The sequence below is a fragment of the Symphalangus syndactylus genome, chromosome 15 (genome assembly GCF_028878055.3).
Source record: "Symphalangus syndactylus isolate Jambi chromosome 15, NHGRI_mSymSyn1-v2.1_pri, whole genome shotgun sequence".
Classification (NCBI taxonomy): domain Eukaryota; kingdom Metazoa; phylum Chordata; class Mammalia; order Primates; family Hylobatidae; genus Symphalangus; species Symphalangus syndactylus.
The window spans coordinates 74,365,552-74,385,281 of record NC_072437.2 but is presented as its reverse complement, the minus strand read 5'-3'; the positions used below and the strand labels follow the sequence as shown (position 1 = coordinate 74,385,281).

Sequence of the window (19,730 nt, the reverse complement as noted above, 5' to 3'; positions counted from 1 at the left end):
GATTAAGCTAACCATACCTCCTGGTTCACCTAAGAAAGCCCATTTTATGCCTATTGTAGGAAGTATTTTAATAGTATCCATATTCATTTGTCCCAGTTTGTATGAAAAATCCTATGGTTTCCCACACATCATTAGATATTATTAAAACTATTAAATAATCTTTGGAGGAGTGATCAAATAACTCAACACCTGGTTAAAACTGACACATACCTTCAACCCAAATATCCCAAATCAGCAAAGTCCTACAAATCAACTCCAAGAATATGTGTAAACATTACAAATTTACATATATGTTTGTTTTTGTTTGATCACAAAAGTCTAAGTCAAGTTACAATTATGTACCATGCCAAATACTGAGAAAAATCCTTGGCTTGTAATAAATTATTTTAATGAATAAGTAAAAACATTAACAACCGAAACTAGTCACAACTAGAACATTACATATGAGACCATTGCAATGTCTGTTATTATCCATTTTGATTTTCACCAATATGTCCAAACCACTGGGACTAGGACATCATTATACCAGAAATAAGCCTACCAGCCCAGCAGGTCACACTTAAATCTGACATCAAATTCTTTAGCAAATAATTCTTTAGTTACTTCCATAACTTAATGAAGAGGCCATAAAAATCTCTTGTAAAATGTGTCTTTTGTTTGAATGCTTCAGGAGTTTAGACTTCAAAAAACAAATCTTCTTAAGCAACATAAATTCCTCATTAGAGCTTTAAAAACTGTAGAAAAAGAGGGATGGCCATGTGGAAACCACAAAACTGTAACTTCTGCTCTGTAATCTTCACAAATCATTTCAGAAAATAAATTTGTATCTATTCATTAGTACATAACAACGGGATCATTCTTCTCTGACAGCATAAATTAATGGAATTGTTTTTTTTTTTTACTGGATAGTTTGTTTTTGAGTTTTACACATGGCACATCAGGGAAAGTTAAGTTACGATTAAAACAAGAGATGATAGATGAACAAACAAACAACAACAAAAAGCCCAATGCAAGAGGCAGGAAAAGAGGCTGACTGGTTAAAGAACAGGCCAGATTCGACAATACTGATCCAGAGGGGTTCACATTTGAAAGAACAGTGCTTTATTCCTCTACTGACTAGAACTAAAGGGATTTTGGCCAGGTGTGGTGGCTCACACCTGTACTCCCAACACTCTGGGAGGCCAAGGTGGGCGGGTCACGAGTCAGGAGTTCCAGACCAGCCTGACCAACATGGTCAGGTGAAACCCCGTCTCTATCAAAAATACAAAACTTTGCCCAGCGTGGGACGGGCGTGATGGCTCATACATGTAATCCCAGCAATTTGGGAGGCCAAGCGGGCAGATCACCTGAGGTCAAGAGATCGAGACCATCCTGACCAACATGGTGAAACCTCATCTCTACTAAAAATACAAAAATTACCCAGGCGTGGTGGCGCATGCCTGTAGTCCCAGCTATTTGGGAGGCTGAGGCAGGAGAATCACTTGAACCTGGGAGGCAGGGGTTGGAGTGGGCAGAGATCATGTCACTGCACTCCAGCCTGGCGAGAGAGCAAGACTCCGTCTCAAAAATAAAAATAAAAATAAAAATAAAAATAAAAAATTAGCCAATCATGGTGGCACGTGCCTGTAATCACAGATACTCGGGAGGCTGAGGCAGGAGAAACACTTGCACCTGGGAGGCAGAGGTTGCAGTGAGCCAAGATCGCGCCACTGAACTCCAGCCTAGGCGACAGAGCGAGACTCCGTCTCAAAAAGGAAAAAAAGATGTTAAAATCCCAGGTATCAGCTGCAATGCAGTGACTCTTTACCATTTCTTCCCATTAACTTTTGCTCTGGTTTATAACTATGACTACCAATGAATCTTCTGGATACTTATTTGGATTCCTCAGGAATCCTTGGATCTGGAATATGAGGTGCTGTGCTCGGTGAGCCTTCTAAAAACAGTGGAAAAGAATATATAAATGAATAGATTTGCATTATTCTTCACAAACTCTATGAGTTTGGTAATATGAGCCACTTTTTATAGATTCCCTTCAACTCTCAGATTCAGAGGTCAGCAAACATTTCAGGTAAAGGGTCAGTGTAAATATTTTCTAGGCTTGGCAGGCCATGTAGTCTCAATATAGTCTTACATAGTTGTGTCACAACTACTCAAATCAGTTGTTGTAGGGCAAAGAAGCTATAAACGAAACAAAACAAAACAAACAAAAAAAAATGTTACAAAAATAGGCATCATGTGAATTGCGCCTGGTCTATTCTAGTCTGTCAACCCCTGGTCTGGATGACACAATTAAAATTATTAGAACTATGCATGCAAAATGCATAGTTTGAGATAATATGTCCTGCATATATAGTCTGAAAGCCCAAATCAAGGTTGCCACACCCAAATTCTGCAGGGTACTTTTCACGTAGAATGTCATGCTGTTTGAACCGTGTTCTAAAGATGGATATATAACCATATGCAGTGGTAGGCAACTATAGTCCCACTATTCAGGAGACTGAGACAGGAGGATAGCTTCAGGAGGTCAAGACCAGCCTGGGTAACACAGGGAGACCCAATCAAAATAAAGAAAAAAACAAAGATGGGTGTAGCAGCATGCCTCTCCCAGCTACTTGGGAGGCTGAGGCAGGAAGATTCACTTAAGCCCAGGAGTTTGAGGCTGTAGTGTGCTATAATCACACTTGTCAATAGCCACTGCACTCCAGCCTGGGCAACACAGCAAGATACCATCAACAAATAAATAAATTGTGTCCTATATAAATCTTACACCATGTTGAACCACATCAAGCATGCCTTCCACTAACACTCCCAGGACCCGTGAAAAATTCAACTACTTTCATTTCAATACGTCTCATTTCAATACAAGGCCAGTAGTTTTGAATCTTTGCTGACAAAAAGAAATAAGCAAGGTGTAGAGTTTTCTTTAACATGTAGATCCCCTGGTACCAACCTAGACATACTGAATCAAAATACTTGGAGGACTGAATCTCAGGCATTTTTCCTTAAGTTCCACAAATATATAGCAAGGTTGAAAGCTACTGGATTTAGCAAAAAAATGTGATCAAAGATCAATGTATTACAATCTACCTGGATCACAAAACAAGTCAATTATTAGTAGTATGATCTAGGAACCCACATTTTTTTTTTTTTGAGACAGAGTCTTGCTCTGTCGCCCAGGTTGGAGTGCAGTGGCATGATCTTGGCTCACTGCAACCGCCGCCTCCCAGGTTCAAGGGATTCTTCTGCCTCAGCCTCCCAAGTAGCTGGGACTACAGGCGCCTGCCACCACGCCCGGCTAATTTTTGTATTTTTAGTAGAGACAGGGCTTCACCATATTGGCCAGGCTAGTCTTGAACTCCTGACCTTGTGATCCACCCGCCTCGGCCTCCCAAAGTGCTGGGATTACAGGCATGAGCCACCACGCCCGACCAGAACCCACATTTTTAAAAGCTCCTTGAATGTTTATTACATACATTTGAAAAACACTGTTCTGCTGGGCACAGTGGCATATGCTTGTTGTCTCAGTCACTCAGGAGGATGAGGAAGGAAGATGCTTGAGCCCAGCCTGGGCAACATATCAAGACCCCATCTCTAAAAGAAAAATACGTTTTACATTGTCCTTGGAAGAAGCACTACACTGTTAGCCTCTGCCAACATTCCCTTAATCATTCTGGCCTCACAGTCCCTCGGGTGCTACAATGGAACACCTCTAACAAGCAAAGAAATACAACTGAGTCAAACTGTTGCCTTAGCATATAACACACCTTTATTTTCAAGTTTATTATGTGTGTAGAATACACTGTGTTGAAATACCTAGGGCTATTCCCAACTACTCAAATGGGACTAATAAGGTTTAATAGCAAGTCAGGTATACATTTAGTTCAATGCAGGAAATCTGAAAAGGGTATGAAGAATTATTCTTTTCTTTATTGAAAAGGCAAACATTAATATGTACCATACAAGAAAAAGAAACTTCTCAGCTGGGCGTGGTGGCTCATGCCTGTAATCCCAGCATTTTGGGAGGCCAAGGCGGGCAGATCACCTGAGGTCAGGAGTTCGAGACTAGCCTGGCCAACATGGTGAAACCCCATCTCTACCAAAAATACAAAAATTAGCTGGGCATGGTGGCAGGCACCTGTAATCCCAGCTACTCGGGAGGCTGAGGCAGGAGAGCCACTTGAACCCAGGAGGCGGAGGTTGCAGTGAGCTGAGATCATCCCATTGCACTCCAGCCTGAATGACAAGAGTGAAACTCTCTCAATAAATTAAAAAAAAAAAAAAAAAAAAAAAAAACTTTACAAATTTTAAAACCAAGTAACATACAATTTAAAGATCACCCCAATTTTCCTAACCCCAATATTTCATAACTACATGATACAATAACTAAAGCTAAAATAAGATGGATGTTTGGATATTTTTATGACATTAACATTTTCCCAAGAAGCAATGTTTACTGCAAGAAACTGCATCAACAAAATGCTAGAACTGAAATCTGTCATTTAGTCCAATGCAAATTTTTCCCATAAAGCCTGGTAAGTACTAAAGTGTTTAAACTACTTAATCTACAGTTGGTGGAGTAACCTAATATGAAAACAATCACAAGACAATTATAAAAAACAATCTCATAAAATTCTCATTGCTTCCAGAATAATAGCTTTTAATGTGTCCAAAAATTGTGATAAGTAGAAAATTTCCACTTAGTAAATACTGCCTGGAAAAAAAATCAAATACACTCTACATTATGGTAAAGACAAATCTAAATGCAATTAAGACATATTATTAAAATGTATACATTCTTAAGGCAGTTGAATGTTATCCTAAATGAGTAAAAAATGTTGTTTAATTTATAGTTACAACAGCAATTATCAAAAAGTTTGTCTTCTAAGGAAAAATAAAGTATTAAATAAAACTGACAACTGATATTGATGAAGTACTGGCTTACATCCTTGAAACTCTTAAAAATATATTCCCATGTGTCATAAAATTATGATCAAGTTGAAGGCTGACAAACAAAAAGATGACCAGATATGACAAGTGTTTTCACTCTTTCTTTGTTACATGAAATTATTATTTAAAACGTGAAATATGTAAATCAGTATTTATTTTATACTTAAAAGTCCCATAACTCTTAGTTGTGTTGGAATATTTCCATTAGGAAGACAAGAAGAGAGAGGTGGCATCTTAAAATTAACAAAGAAAATCAACTTTATTCATTACTTGGACAAGCTGAACACTTACCATTTGATTCCTCCCTTTAAACTGAACAGTGAAATAAAGAGAAAGCACATAAGAGGGCCTAATTTCAAAGCTTAAACACACACACACACACACACACACACACACACACACACACACAGAGCATTAAAATTGTTTAACAATTTTCTCCAAAGACAGTTTTCAAAGTAAAGGAAGAACAACTGACAGAATGGCCTCAATGCATTCTTCATACAATGTTTTCCTATTAATATATTCCCATTAACACAAAATATTTGAGATAGGTAGAGTTTTCATTCATATTCCTTTTAGTGCTTGATTAAGTTTATAGTAGTAAGAGGCACTGTGAAGCTTGGAACCAAATAAAACTGACACCAAAATAATGAAAAACTTGTGTCGATTCATATCATTTCTAATCACAAATAAACTAATAGAACACTAGTCAGTGTTACACAATTATCATACCTCATTTACATACTATTTGAAATACAGATACCCCAAAAAGTTAAGAGCTTAGTAACTTTGTGGTCTATCTACTATAAATACTAATTTTAAAATTAAAAAAAAAAAATAAATATTCCAGCGCAGGTTTCCACAGACACTATAAAAAGGTCAGAAAAAAATATTTTAAGTTATTGTGGGTCACAAATCATTTCTAATATTCTTCTTTCTTTTGCAGTAACCGTTTAAAAACATAAGCACCATCAGTATCTCTGTGGTGGAGTAATAAAAACCAGGCAGTGGTCCCAGGCTAGAGCTTGCCAACTTACACTATAGGCAAATTAATTTTATCATGACGCTTCAAGTATGCGATACACACTTTAAGAAACTACTAGAAAAGAAGGTATATTGTCACCTAATGCTTTTCTATGAGCATAATCTTATGAAACAATAGATGATCTATTTTAGAAATGTCAGCTCGGCGTGGTGGCTGACACCTGCAATCCCAGCACTTTTGGAGGCTGAGGTGGGCAGATCACTTGAGGTCAAGAGTTCGAGACCAGCCTGGCCAATATAGTGAAACCCTGTCTCTACTAAAAATACAAAAATTAGCCAGGTGTGGTGGCGCGCACCTATAATCCCAGCTACTTGGGAGACTGAGGCAGGAGAATCGCTTGAACCCGGGAGGCATGCAGTGAGCTGAGATCGTGCCACTGCACTCCAGCCTGGTCGACAGAGCAAGATTCCATCTCAAAAAAAAAAAAAGGTACTAAAATATTAAAGACAGGAAGAGAAAACCAACAGACTAAAAGAGGCTGGATGTAACAGCCAATTCAAAGAAACGAAATGTTTAAAAAAAAAAAAAAAAATTAAGACCTGTGCAAATCTGGGCTTTACTTAGTTAAAATGAAAGAACTGACCATTTTTAAAATATGATAACGATTTGTTTAAAAAGTCCTCATCTTTTAGAGATACATACTGAAAATAAAATTATATGAAATCAGGTATTTCAAATAACATAAATTGGGAAATAAAGTGGTTAAAGATGTAAAAGATCGGCCATATGTTTTAAGTGTTATGGCTGATGAGTACACACTACAATTCTTCTGTACACGTCTGAAATCTTCCAAAATAGAGATGTTTCAATATTAGCATATGGTGAAAATCAGTCAAGTGGAAATGATGTATATATCAAGATTTCTAATTTAATAGCATATGTCTTTTAAAGATCAACTAAAATAATAGGAAAAAATATAACATCCACTTCATAAAACACAGATACTATCTTCAGAAACTAATTTTACTTTACTACCTATGAGAGGTTAAGAAAATCTTTAATTTATCAAACATGATGAATTTAGAAAGGTTAGAAAAGACTACTGTATAAACCAAAATCTAAAGCACTCTAAACATATATCATAAACCTGAAAATATAAAATCATTTTAGTTAACTAGTAGTTTACTTACATTTTCCATGTAGTTTGGCTTAAAGCCCTCTTGCTGTCGCCTCAGTTCCTCCTGTTCTCTGTGTCGGATCATTTCTTCCTCACGCCGCCGATGCTCCTCTTCATGTCTGAAAATTTTTTAAATAAAAATTTCAGCATCATGACATGTGAGCTGTCACTGGACATTTTACTTCACGTAAAATGAAATCATTTATGCAATCACATTATGCCAAACCTGTAATCACGACTGACCACGGCATAGTAAATTTACCTTCCTTCTATGTCACTCCAAGTCTTTAATAAATCAAAAAAGCCAAAGAAATAAAGTAACTTAGCTAAGGTAAACCAGAAAAACAAAGTAAAATCATAACTAGGATAGTTATTTGCGTACATTCAAGAAATTGAGAGTCAAAAAAAAGCTGAAACATGTACTCTCTTACTGTAGAAAGGAAAAAATCTCGGCCAGCCATGGTGGCTCACACCTGTAATCCCAGCACTTTGAGAGGTCGAGGAGGGTACATCACCTGAGGTTGGGAATTCAAGACCTGCCTGGCCAACATGGTGAAACCCTATCTCTACTAAAAATACAAAAATTAGCCGGGTGTGTTATAATCCCAGCTACTCGAGAGGCTGAGGCACCAGAATAAGTTGAACTCAGGAGGCAGAGGTTGCAGTGAGCGGAGATCGCGCCACTGCACTCCAGACTGGGCAACAGTGAGACCCTGTCCAAAAAAAAAAAAAAAGAAAAAGTCTGAGATCTATTGATCTATCACTGGCACTGCACAGTTCTTAAAGCCACTCAGAACATACCCAGAGATAAGCCACCTCAAAAAACCACAATGCCTAGACAAAAATCCTATTTCCAAAAGGAAGCCTTATCAACTCCTCTCTCCCCATATTCATCAACCCACTGAAAGAAATCCCTTGAAGCAGGTGTCAGCCCACAATCTGCTTTTAGAAATTAAGTGTTATAGCATAAACATTTACATTTACATTACTGTCTATGGTTACTTTGGGGCTAAAGCAGTGAGTAGTTAAGACAGAGGCAATATAACCTACAAAGCCTGAAATATTTAATATCTAGATCCAGGAAAAGTTTGCTGACCCCTGCACTACAGGTCTCTTCAAAGGAAAATCACTACCTACATATAGCAGGATTACGATTCAATCAGTAATTAAGTTATAAATGATTAAGAGGAAAAACCTATATAGTAATATTGAAGTAACAGACTCACATTATATTGGCATTTAAACCAATGCAAATTCAAATACACACAGGTTGAGTTTCCCTAATCCAAAAATCTGAAAGCATTTCTGAATCTTTCTAAACCTGAAATGCTCCAAAATCTGGATTTTTTGTTGTTGTTGTTGTTGAGACAGGGTCTTACTCTGTCACCCATGCTGGAGTGCAGTGTCCCAATCTCAGCTCGGTTCACTGCAGCCTTGACCTCCCAGGCTCAAGCAATCCTCCAATCTTAGCCTCCCAAGTAGCTGGGACTACAGGCACGTGCCACTATGCCCAGATAATTTTTTGTACTTTTGTAGAGACAGGGTCTTGCCATGTCGTCCAGACTGGTCTTAAACTCCTGGGCTCAAGCAGTCTGCCTGCCTCAACCTCCCAAAGTATTGGGATTACAGGCGTGAGCCCCAATACCCCGGCTGGAACTTCCTGACAGCCAACATGATGTTTAAAAAAATGCTCATTGGAGCATTTCAGATTTAGGATGCTCACCTGGTAAACACAATACAAACACTGAAAATGTGAAAAAATCCAAAATACTTATTCTGGTGTTAAACATTTTCCATAATGGATACTCAAGGTGTATGCCCTCCACCAATAAAACTGCAAAAGTAATTTATATAGTGAAGGCTATATAAAGCTGATGCCCCATTATTAGGTCTCGTTTTCCAGTTTACTCTTATAACATACTTTTCCTACATTTAGAATTGCAAATCTTCAAATTTCAAGATACCTTGTTCTTGTTTGTTGCACAACACTCCCGCTAAATCTGAGTCCACTAATTAAAAGATATGGTGATTTCTTCTATTACCAGAGAAAAAACTCAGAATTTCATGTCAGACCACATGAACAAAAATGTTCCTAAGGGATTTCAGGCAAAATCTGGACTATTTTAAGATTGTTGTCTTACTCTCCATATAACTCTTAGTATAATCCTTAAAAATAATCTTTTTTTTTTTTTTGAGACGGAGTCTCGCTCTATCGCCCAGGCTGGAGTGCAGTGGCACAATCTCAGCTCACTGCAAGCTCCGCCTCCCGGGTTCACGCCATTCTCCTGTCTCAGCCTCCTGAGTAGCTGGGACTACAGGCGCCAACCACTGCGCCCGGCTAATTTTTTGTATTTGTAGTAGAGACGGGGTTTCACCGTGCTCTCGATCTCCTGACCTCGTGATCCACCCGCCTCGGCCTCCCAAAGTGGTAGGATTACAGGCGTGAGCCACCGCACCTGGCCAAAATAATCTTTAAGTAAACTGGTTAATCCATTTCCTAGATATTAACACATTTCATACATTTTACTGTGAAGAAAATACTTCACATTCATGGGTGTGGGTGGCGATGGGAAGATCCAATAAAGGCCACATGTGTTGAAATTCAGTTTTTCTCATTTTAAAAGGGTCAATATACTCATAATATACTAATACTACTTATAAAAAGAGTCAATATACTAATAATATACTTATATGCTCAGTGGGATCTGGGACAGCACCCCATAATCAACCACATTAATATTTCTGCAGTAAGATACAACATTCACACTCTGGAGATAATAAAGGTTTCACGTAACAGGAGTTCAGATCAACTTTTGCCATCAAATGGATACACGTCAGATTGCCACTTGAATAAGGATACACAGAAAAACTTTTGGCAGGGCGCGGTGGCTCACACCTGTAGTCCCACACTTTGGGAGGCAGAGGCAGGTGGATCACCTGAGGTCAGGAGTTCAAGACTAGCCTGGGCAACATGGTAAAACCCCGTCTCTACTAAAAATACAAAAATTTGCTGGACGCGGGGGCGCGTGTCTGTAATCCCAGCTACTCAGGAGGCTGACACAGGAGAATCACTTGAGCCCAGGAGGCAGAGGTTGCGGAGAGAGCTGAGACTGTGCCACTGCACTCCAGCTTGCAAAACACAGCGAGACTCCATCTCAAAAAAAGAAGAAAAAGAAAAAAAAAAAAAAACACCAACTTTTTAGTCTCAAAGCTTCCGAATTACAAAGACAATACAGTAGACACAGTGACCTTGTTGGGGGCCCACTTCTACCACATAATTTTAAATGAACAAACCTATTTCCAGTAAACAGAAATGTATGCACAAATGTGCAGGGACATAGGTATACACAGATATATACTGTGGCATTATTTATAAAAGCAAAAGGTCAAGGACACATTAATCAGTTATAAATGAGAGACAAGGTTCACTGACACCTTGGGAGACAAGAAACACATCTGTTACAGAGGTGGATTACTATCTACTGGCATGAAAGAATGTCTGCGATGCAAATGTCAGGAAAAAGGGCAAGTAAAAGAATGGTATTGCTATTACTGCTTTTAAAAAATCATTTTTTATGGCCGAAATTTGGTGGCTCACACCTGTAATCCCAGCACTTTCGGGGTGGAGGCAGAAGTGAAGGTGGGAGGATCACTTGAGTGACAGCCTCTCTCCACAAAAAATAGAAAATATTAGCCAGAGCCATGCACAGTGGCTCATGTTTGAAATCCTAGCACTCTGGGAGGCCGAGATGGGCATATCACTTGAGGTCAGGAGTTCAAGACCAGCCTGGCCCACATGGTAAAACCCCGTCTCTACTAAAAATACAAAAAAATTACCCAGGTGTGTTGGCACGCACCTGTAATCCCAGCTACTCAGGAGGATGAGGCAGGAGAATCGCTGGAACCCGGAAGGCAGAGGTTGCAGTGAGCTGAGACCATGCCACTGCACTGCAGCCTGGGTGACAGAGCAAGGCTGCATTTCAAAAAAAAGAAAAAAGAAAAAAAATATATATATATATTAGGCAGGAATGGTGGCACACGCTTGTAGTCCCTGCTACTAGGGAGGCTAAGGTGGGAAGATCACTTGAGTCCCATAAGGTGAGACTGCGGGGAGCCGTGATCACACCACTGCACTCCATTCTGGGTGACAGAGTGAGATTCTGTCTAAAAAATCAAATAAAAATCGTTTTTAAAACCATAGAAGAGGGTATGAAAAAGTTTATACCACATGGGAAATGATTAGGGGAACGGGAGCATTGCCCTTGCGATTATACCACGCAGAAGATTCTATAATCTAAATTTAATGACAGCATACAGAAACATTCCTGTTGTCCATATATGTTTGCTTTCAATTATTTCTACTCCACAAATGCTTTAATGACCACCTTTATAATTATATAAATTACCTTTTCAGGTCAAGGATTGCTTTCTAGGTTATATTCACAAATGGAACTACTAAGGAGAGGAGAACTAATAATTATGACAAATTTTAAATCCTTCACGTTACATTTAATTGAAAACTAATAAAATTTCAATTTTACAATTTGTTTTATTTTGAGGCCCATTAATTATTTACAGGTCTCAAATATTCTTGCAGGATTCTGAAAGATGCTTACTGGATGAAACCTCCTTGCTGTTATTGTTCAGCACTATGGCTCCACATCCAATACGGAGCCCAAGACATAAGAAGGGCTTTATAATAATTCGCTAAATGACTTAAGGAAGGAAGTGGGGGCCAGGCACACTGGCTCACGCCTGTAATCCCAGCACTTTGGGAGGCCAAGATGGGTGGATCACCTGAGGTCAGGAGGTCGAGACGAGCCTGGCCAACATGGTGAAAACCCTGTCTCTACTAAGACTACAAAAATTAGCCTGGCGTGGTGGCAGGCGCCTGTAATCCCAGCTACTTGGGAGGCTAAGGCAGGAGAATCTCTTGAACCCGGGAGGCAGAGGTTACAGTGAGTCAAGATTGTGTCACTGCATTTCAGCCTGGGCAACAGAGCAAGATTCCTTCTCAAAAACAAAAAAATAATAATAATATAAAAATCAGCCAGGCGTGGCCGGGCGCGGTGGCTCACGCTTGTAATCCCAGCACTTTGGGAGGCCGAGGCGGGCGGATCACGAGGTCAGGAGATCGAGACCATGGTGAAACCCCGTCTCTACTAAAAATACAAAAAATTAGCCGGGCGTGGTGGCGGGCGCCTGTAGTCCCAGCTACTCGGAGAGGCTGAGGCAGGAGAATGGCGTGAACCCGGGAGGCGGAGCTTGCAGTGAGCGGAGATCGTGCCACTGCACTCCAGCCTGGGCGACAGAGCGAGACTCCGTCTCAGGAAAAAAAAAAAAAAAAATTAGCCAGGCATGGTGGTGTGCACCTTTAATTCCAGCTACTCAGGAGGCCGAGGCAGGAGAATCGCTTGAACCTGGGAAGTGGAGGTTGCCGTGAGCCGAGATCGCGCCACTGCATTACAGCCTGAGCGGACAGAGCGAGACTCCATCTCAAAAAAACAAACAAACAAAAAAAAAAACAAAGAAAGGAAGGAAGTGGGGCCGGGTGTGGTGGCTCATGCTTGTTATCCCAGCACCTTGGGAGGACAAGGTGGGCTGATCATCTGAAGTCAAGGGTTTGAGACCAGCTTGGCCAACATGATAAAACCACGTTTCTACTAAAAATACAAAAATTAGCCAGGCAGGGTGGTGGGCGCCTGTAATCCCAGTTACTTTGGAGGCTGAGGCAGGAGAATCACCTGAACCCAAGAGGCAGAGGTTGCAGCGACCGAGATCGCGCCACCGCACTCAGCCTGGGCAACAAGAACGAAACTCTGTCTCAAAAAAAAAAAACAAAGAAACGAAGTGGGTAGGTGAGTAAATGGGTGGAAAGAGAAGGAATGAAGGAATAAGTGAACAAACAAAACAAAGGAATAACTACTAAGTGGTCAAGTCACACGCTGAACCAGTTCACGTAAGCCCCTCATCCTGGTCTTCCTTCGATACCTGCCACAACCTCTGAAGAATTAAGTTACCTATGAAAAACTAAATAATTTATTTATAGCATTGAAAGTAAAACCAGAAACTTATGTACTCCAAATACATTTCTCTCAAAATGTACTGTCCTAGGCCAATTTTTCTATCTTCTAACTAAAGTAAAGCACAAAGGCAGAATTCAGACTATTTGGCTTGTTAACAAATAAAGCTATCTTACTTGGCAGCAGCCTCAGCCAGATAAATCTCTTCAATTTAATTATGACAATTTTCTTCATTTGCTCCATCTTGCAAATATGTATGAGTTCCTAGACATAATCTTTTTTTCTTTCCTTTATACATACTGCAAAACTACTCAAACTTTTTTTTTTTTTTTTGAGACGCAGTCCCCTCTGTCACCCAGGCTGGAGTGCAGTGGCGCAATCTCCACTCACTGCAAGCTACGCCTCCTGGGTTCAAGCCATTCTCCTGCCTCAGACTCCGAGTAGCTGGGACTACAGGCGCCCGCCACCATGCTCAGCTAACTTTTTGTATTTTTAGTAGAGACAGGGTTTCACCGTGTTAGCTAGGATAGTCTCGATCTCCTGATCTTGTGATCCGCCTGCCTCGGCCTCCCACAGTGCTGGGATTACAGGCATGAGCCACCACGCCTGGCCAAAAACTACTCAATTTAAGGAAAGTTGTTCATACTTCTTAAATCAAGATCCTTACCGTTAATTTCAAAAGAAACTCCCCAGCCACTAGAAAAGACTAAGATTGTAACAGATTTATCACTGCCTGTATTTACTAGAATTTGGTCAAACATAAAGGTTACCCATCAAATTATCACCTCATATTGAGATATTTTCAGTTAACTGAATTTTAAATTGAATCTGATGCCCCCGTATATTGAGATTACATAATTTAAAAAAAATCATGCAATAAAAAATTACATCTTCAGGCCGGGCACGGTGGCTCAAGCCTGTAATCCCAGCACTTTGGGAGGCCAAGGCAGGCGGATCACAAGGTCAGGAGATTGAGACCATCCTGACTAACATGGTGAAACCCCGTCTCTACTAAAAATACAAAAAATTAGCCAGGTGTGGTGGCAGGCGCCTGTAATCCCAGCTACTCGGGAGGCTGAGGCAGAAGAATGGCATGAACCCGGGAGGTGGAGCTTGCAGTGAGCCGAGATCACGCCACTGCACTCCAGCCTGAGCGACAGAGCGAGACTCTGTCTCAAAAAAATAAAATAAAATAAAAAATTACATCTGCAACAAGCATTCCACATCTCAGCCTATGATTAAATCAGCAACCTATCCTCTATGTGCCTCACAAGCTTCCCCTAATATTAACCCCTTGTATAATCATAGTACAAAATTATGAAAACCAGGAATGAATACTAGCACAATATTATAATTAACTATAGACATTACTAAAATTTCACCAGTTTCCTCACTAATTTTTTTTTTAAAGAGACAGGGTCTTCCTATGTTTTTTGTTTGTTTGTTTGCTTATTTGTTTTAAGAGACAGGGTCTTGCTATGTTTCCAAGGCTGGAGTGCAGTGGCTATTCACAGGTGCTATCCCGCTACTAATCAGCACGGGAGTTTTTACCTACTCCATTTCTGACTTGGGCCAGTTCACCCCTCCTTACATAACCTGGTAGTCCCCCTGCTCCCAGAAGGTCACCATATTGATGCCAAACTTAATGTGGATATCCAATCGACATAGTGCATTACAGCCCAGAACTCCTGGGTTCAAGCAATCCACCCACCTCAGCCTCCTAAGTAGCTGGGACCACAGGCCCACTAACACCTTTCTTCTGTTCCAAGACCTTACCCAGAATCCCACATTGCATTTAGTTGTTATTTCTCCTTAGTCTCCACCAGTCTGTAACAGTTCAGTCTTTCTATCTTTCATGAACCTGACACTATTAAAGAGAACTGATTATTTTGTAGAATGTCCTTGAATTTGGGTTTTTTCTCATGACTCGAATGATTATACATATCTGGTAAGAATATCACAGAAATAATGTTATATCCCATTCAGTGAATCGTATCAAGGGGCTCCTGATGTCAACTGTCTTATTACAGGTGATACGAAATTTAGTGTTTGGTTATGGTGGTGTCTACTGGGTTTCGCCACTTTAATATTTTTTCCATTTTTACTTAATACAAATTTGAGATTATGCAAAAACCCTGTTTCTCAAGTTTTTACCCACCAACTTTGGCATCCATCAAAAAAGCTTGTCTGTAGCAATTATTATTAAAGATCGAGGCACCAGTTATGTTCATTGTTACTGAAGCTTCTACGGCCTCTCAGTAGAAAAAGCCACAAAATACAGCATATGGGCCAGGCATGGTGGCACATGCCTGTAATATCAGTGCTTTGGGAGGCTGAGGCAGGAAGGATCACTTGAGGACAGGAGTTTGATACCAGCCTAACCAACATAGCATAATCCCATCTCTACAAAAAAATAAAAATTAAAAAATTAGCTGGGTGTGGTGGTGCACACCTATAGTCCCAGCTACTTGGGAGGCTAAGGCAGGACTGTTTGAGCTCAGGAGTTCGAGGTTACAGTCAGCTATGATTGCAACACTGCACTTCAGCCTAAGTGACAGGGCAAGACCTTGTCTCTTAAATAATTTTTTTTAATTAAAAATAAAATACAGTATATGTATACATATTAACCCATACATAAACACACATCTATATTTCTGCATGTATTTGTCAATATTAAACACCACAGAGTTCATACCTCTGATTCAAATCACACTCACACAGGATTTTAATTTTAGCCATTCATCTTTCTCTAATGATGAGAAACCTGAGTCTTATTATCCACAATATACAGTCATACCTTGGTATGTGCAGGGGATTGGTTCGAGAACCTCCCCCAGATACCAGAACCCACTGATGCCCGAGTCCCTGACATATGGTGTAGTATTCGCATATAACCTATGCATATCCTCCTACACACTTAAAAGCATCTCTACTTATAATACCTAATACAATGTAAAGACTATGTAAACAGTTGTTACACTGCACTGTTTACAGAGAACAAGTAAAAAAAAGTCCTCCTACACACTTAAAAGCATCTCTAGATTACTTATAATACCTAATACAATGTAAAGGCTATGTAAATAGTTGTTATACTGCACAGTTTGGAGAATGACAAGTTAGTCGGGCGCGGTGGCTCACGCCTGTAATCCCAGCACTTTGGGAGGCTGAGGCGGGAGGATCACGAGGTCAGGAGTTCAAGACCATCCTGGCTAACACGGTGAAACCCCGTCTCTACTAAAAATACAAAAAATTAGCCGGGCATGGTGGCACGCATCTATAGTCCCAGCTACTTGGGAGGCTGAGGCAGGAGAATGGCATGAACTCGGGAGGCGGAGCTTGCAGTGAGCCAAGATTGCGCCACTGCACTCCAGCCTGGGCGACAGAGTGAGACTCCATCTCAAAAAAAAAAAGAGAATGACAAGTTTAAAAAGTCTGTTCATGTTAGTATACACACAATTTTTTCCACAGATATTATCAATCCACAGTCAGCTGAATCCATAGATGCAGAACCCACAGATACAAAAGACTGTACGTACTAATCTGTTCATGTAACGTATACACACAAAGTAGTTTCAGAACTACTGGCCCATACGCCTAACTAGCTTACAGAATTGATGTATGGTTCTTATCATTAGTATTATGATACCCAGTCAAGATACTATTTTCCAGTTATTTAGGTTCCTTGTTTTCTTCCCTATCTCCTTTCAATGTGATGTTATTCATTTGTAAGACAACTAGGTTAATTTCTTGTATTTTTGTATCCTATTTTGGAATCCACCCCTCATATTGTTTGGTTTTAATGATTTATTTTTTGCTTACATGAGGGGTAGGTATAATTTCAAAAAGCCTAGCTGTCATCTCTAAGTTTTAAGACGAAAAAGCTGGATTCAGGTAAGACTTTATGTTAGGGGAGAGGAGGTTTCCTTGTCTTTGTTAAAAGTAGAAAAGATCTGGCCGGGCATGGTGGCTCACGCCTGTAATCCCAGCACTTTGGGAGGCCGAGGCAGGTAGATCACGTGAGGTTGGGAGTTCAAGAGCAGCCTGGCCAACATGGTGAAGCCCCGTCTCTACTAAAAATACAAAATAAGGTGGGCATGATGGCACAAGCCTGTACTCCCAGCTAGGAGGCTGAAGCAGGAGAATCACTTGAACCTGGGAGGCAGAGGTTACAGTGAGCCAAGACTGCACTATTGCATTCCAGCCTGGGCAGCAAGAGCGAAACTCCATCTCCAAAATAAAATAAAATTAAAAAAAAGTAGAAGAGATTTGAACACGTCTGTACAAAAAGGAAAAAAGAAAAGTTTTAAAAAAGGTTCCTGAGGAAGGCACATTCATGATGTTGAGAGTTGTAAAAAAAAAAAAAAAAAAAAAAAAAACAGTGGTTCTCAAGCTTTCAGATCTATCTGAATACTGGAGGATTCCAGGTGGCTGGGCCTCACCACTATAGTTTCTCATTCAGTAGTTCTGCAGGGAGGTTTGAGACTACATTCCTAACAGTTCCCTAGGTGAAATGTTAATACTGTCTGTCCAGGGAATATGATTTAAGAATGAACTGGGGCCAGGTGTGGTGGCTCACACCTGTAATCCCAGCACTTTGGGAGGCCAAGGCGGGCGGATCACCTAAGGTCCAGAGTTCGAGACCAGCCTGACCAACAATGGAGAAACCCCGTCTCTACTAAAAGTACAAAATTGGCCAAGTGTGGTGGCGCATGCCTGAAATCCCAGCTACTCAGGAGGCTGAGGCAGGAGAATGGCTTGAACCTGGGAGGCAGAAGTTGCTGTGAGCCAAGATCGCGCCATTGCACTCCAGCCTTGGCAACAAGAGTGAAACTCCCTCTCCAAAAAAAAAAAAAAAAAAAAAAGAATGAATTGGGTAGAGTAAAATCATATAGAAATATTTATAAATTGATAAACTCAGGTACAAAGTTTGAAAAAATACATCAAAATATACAGAATATCACCTATCTGTAGACCAGAGAAGCTTCAAATTTGTTCATGGTTTTACACTTTTTTCTTTACTTTTACTTCCCCATGAACACCTTATTTTCTTACCACAAGCACTTTATATTTTTAAAGCAAATACTATTTTCAAAAACAGATTTCTACATTTGCTTTAACTATCATAGCTTTGTTCATAATATTTCCTAACTAGTATGATTTTTGAACCTTTGAAGAGTAATGTTTATACCATTATATTTTGCAATTAAATGCCACAGGCACAAGGTGAGCTATCAATGTGGGTTTATACATCTTGAATTAACCACTCTCCCAAACATCCTTACTTAAACCTAAAAGATTTCAAGCTGACCATCACGATTGTCTATTATGTACTGAGATTTTAAGTCCCCATAACCCCTTTTAACACGGAGTCAACTTCCAGAAATCTTTTTTTTTTTTTTGAGATGGAGTCTAGCTGTTTAGCCCAGGCCGGAGTGCAGTGGCAAGATCTCAGATCACTGCAACCTCCGCCTCCCAGATTCAAGCGATTCTCCTGCCTCAATCTCCCGAGTAGCTGGGATTACAGGCGCATGCCACCACAGCCAGCTAATTTTTTAGTTTTAGTAGAGACAGGGTGTCACCATGTTGGCCAAGCTGGTCTCGAACTCCTGACCTCATGTGATCCGCCCACCTCAGCCTCCCAAACTGCTGGAATTACAGGCATGAGCTACTGCCCCCAGCCTCAGAAATCTTGTTTAAACATTATCAGAAGCACAAAGTTACACAAAGATATTCATAGTAGAGTTACACACATAACAAAATAAGAGCAACGCAAATATACCCATCTCTGGAAAAATGGATATTCACAGCATATTCTTACAATAAATTACATATAATAATACCTAAAACCCTTGTTTAACTTCAAAGTGTTAGCAAAGTGCCCTTAGCCAGCTAAAAAATAGCAAAGAATTATGCTACAGTATGAAGTAATTCACTGTGTGTGGTTAAAATGGGCAATTTTTCTATCTTTCCTGTGATACTCAACTTATACAACTTGTAACAGGTGGTGGGGAGTTTTTATTAATAAGACATACAATTCACGTTTCTTAAAATGATCTTCTTTTACCTTAGTTGTATTTGCTTCCGTTTTTGCAACTCTTGGTTTCTGAGTTCTTCCAAGCGTCTGAGTTCTTCTTGACGCCTCATTAGATCTATAAAATAATGACTGCACATTAATATTTTTAGTTTCCCTTTCCATATTTTTATACCAATAAGCATAGAAGTTCTCTATCACTTGCAATATATTGGTATATTACTCATTTTATAATAATGTAAGCTGCGTAATTAAATAAATACCCTTTCTGAGAACGTTTCTTCACGTATATAAAAAAGAGTATTCAAGTTCATTCTTGGCCAGGTACGGTGGCCCACGCCTACAATCCCGGTACTTTGGGAGGCCAAGGCAGGTGGATCACTCAAGGCCAGGAGTTCGAGACCAGCCTGGCCAACAAAGCAAAACCCCAACTCTACCAAAACTACAAAAATTAGCTGGGCATGGTGGCGCACACCTGTAGTCCCAGCTACTCAGAAGGCTGAGGCAGGAGAATCACTTGAACCCAGGAGGCGGAGGATGCAATGAGTTGAGATTGTGCCACTGCAC

At 40.1% G+C, this 19,730-nt stretch overlaps 1 protein-coding gene across 7 annotated transcripts in view; it reads right to left on the bottom strand.

Annotated features, from left to right (window-relative positions):
* PSPC1 (paraspeckle component 1) overlaps positions 1-19,730 on the bottom strand; it is a 106,344-nt gene that overhangs the window by 48,187 nt on the left and 38,427 nt on the right. For 5 of the 7 annotated variants that reach the window (XR_010115995.1, XR_010115992.1, XR_010115991.1 and 2 more), the window contains exons 5-6: positions 19,197-19,281; positions 7,123-7,228 (exon numbers count right to left, since the gene is read on the bottom strand). Coding sequence is in view for 3 of the 7 variants with exons in the window: in XM_063619024.1 (XP_063475094.1) it covers positions 7,123-7,228; positions 19,197-19,281 (191 nt within the window). In the remaining 4 variants the exon portion in view is untranslated. Of the gene's footprint in view, positions 1-3,424; positions 4,234-4,636; positions 5,816-7,122; positions 7,229-19,196; positions 19,282-19,730 lie in introns of those variants that run through there. The other 2 variants (XM_063619025.1, XM_063619026.1) reach the window with 2 other exon arrangements.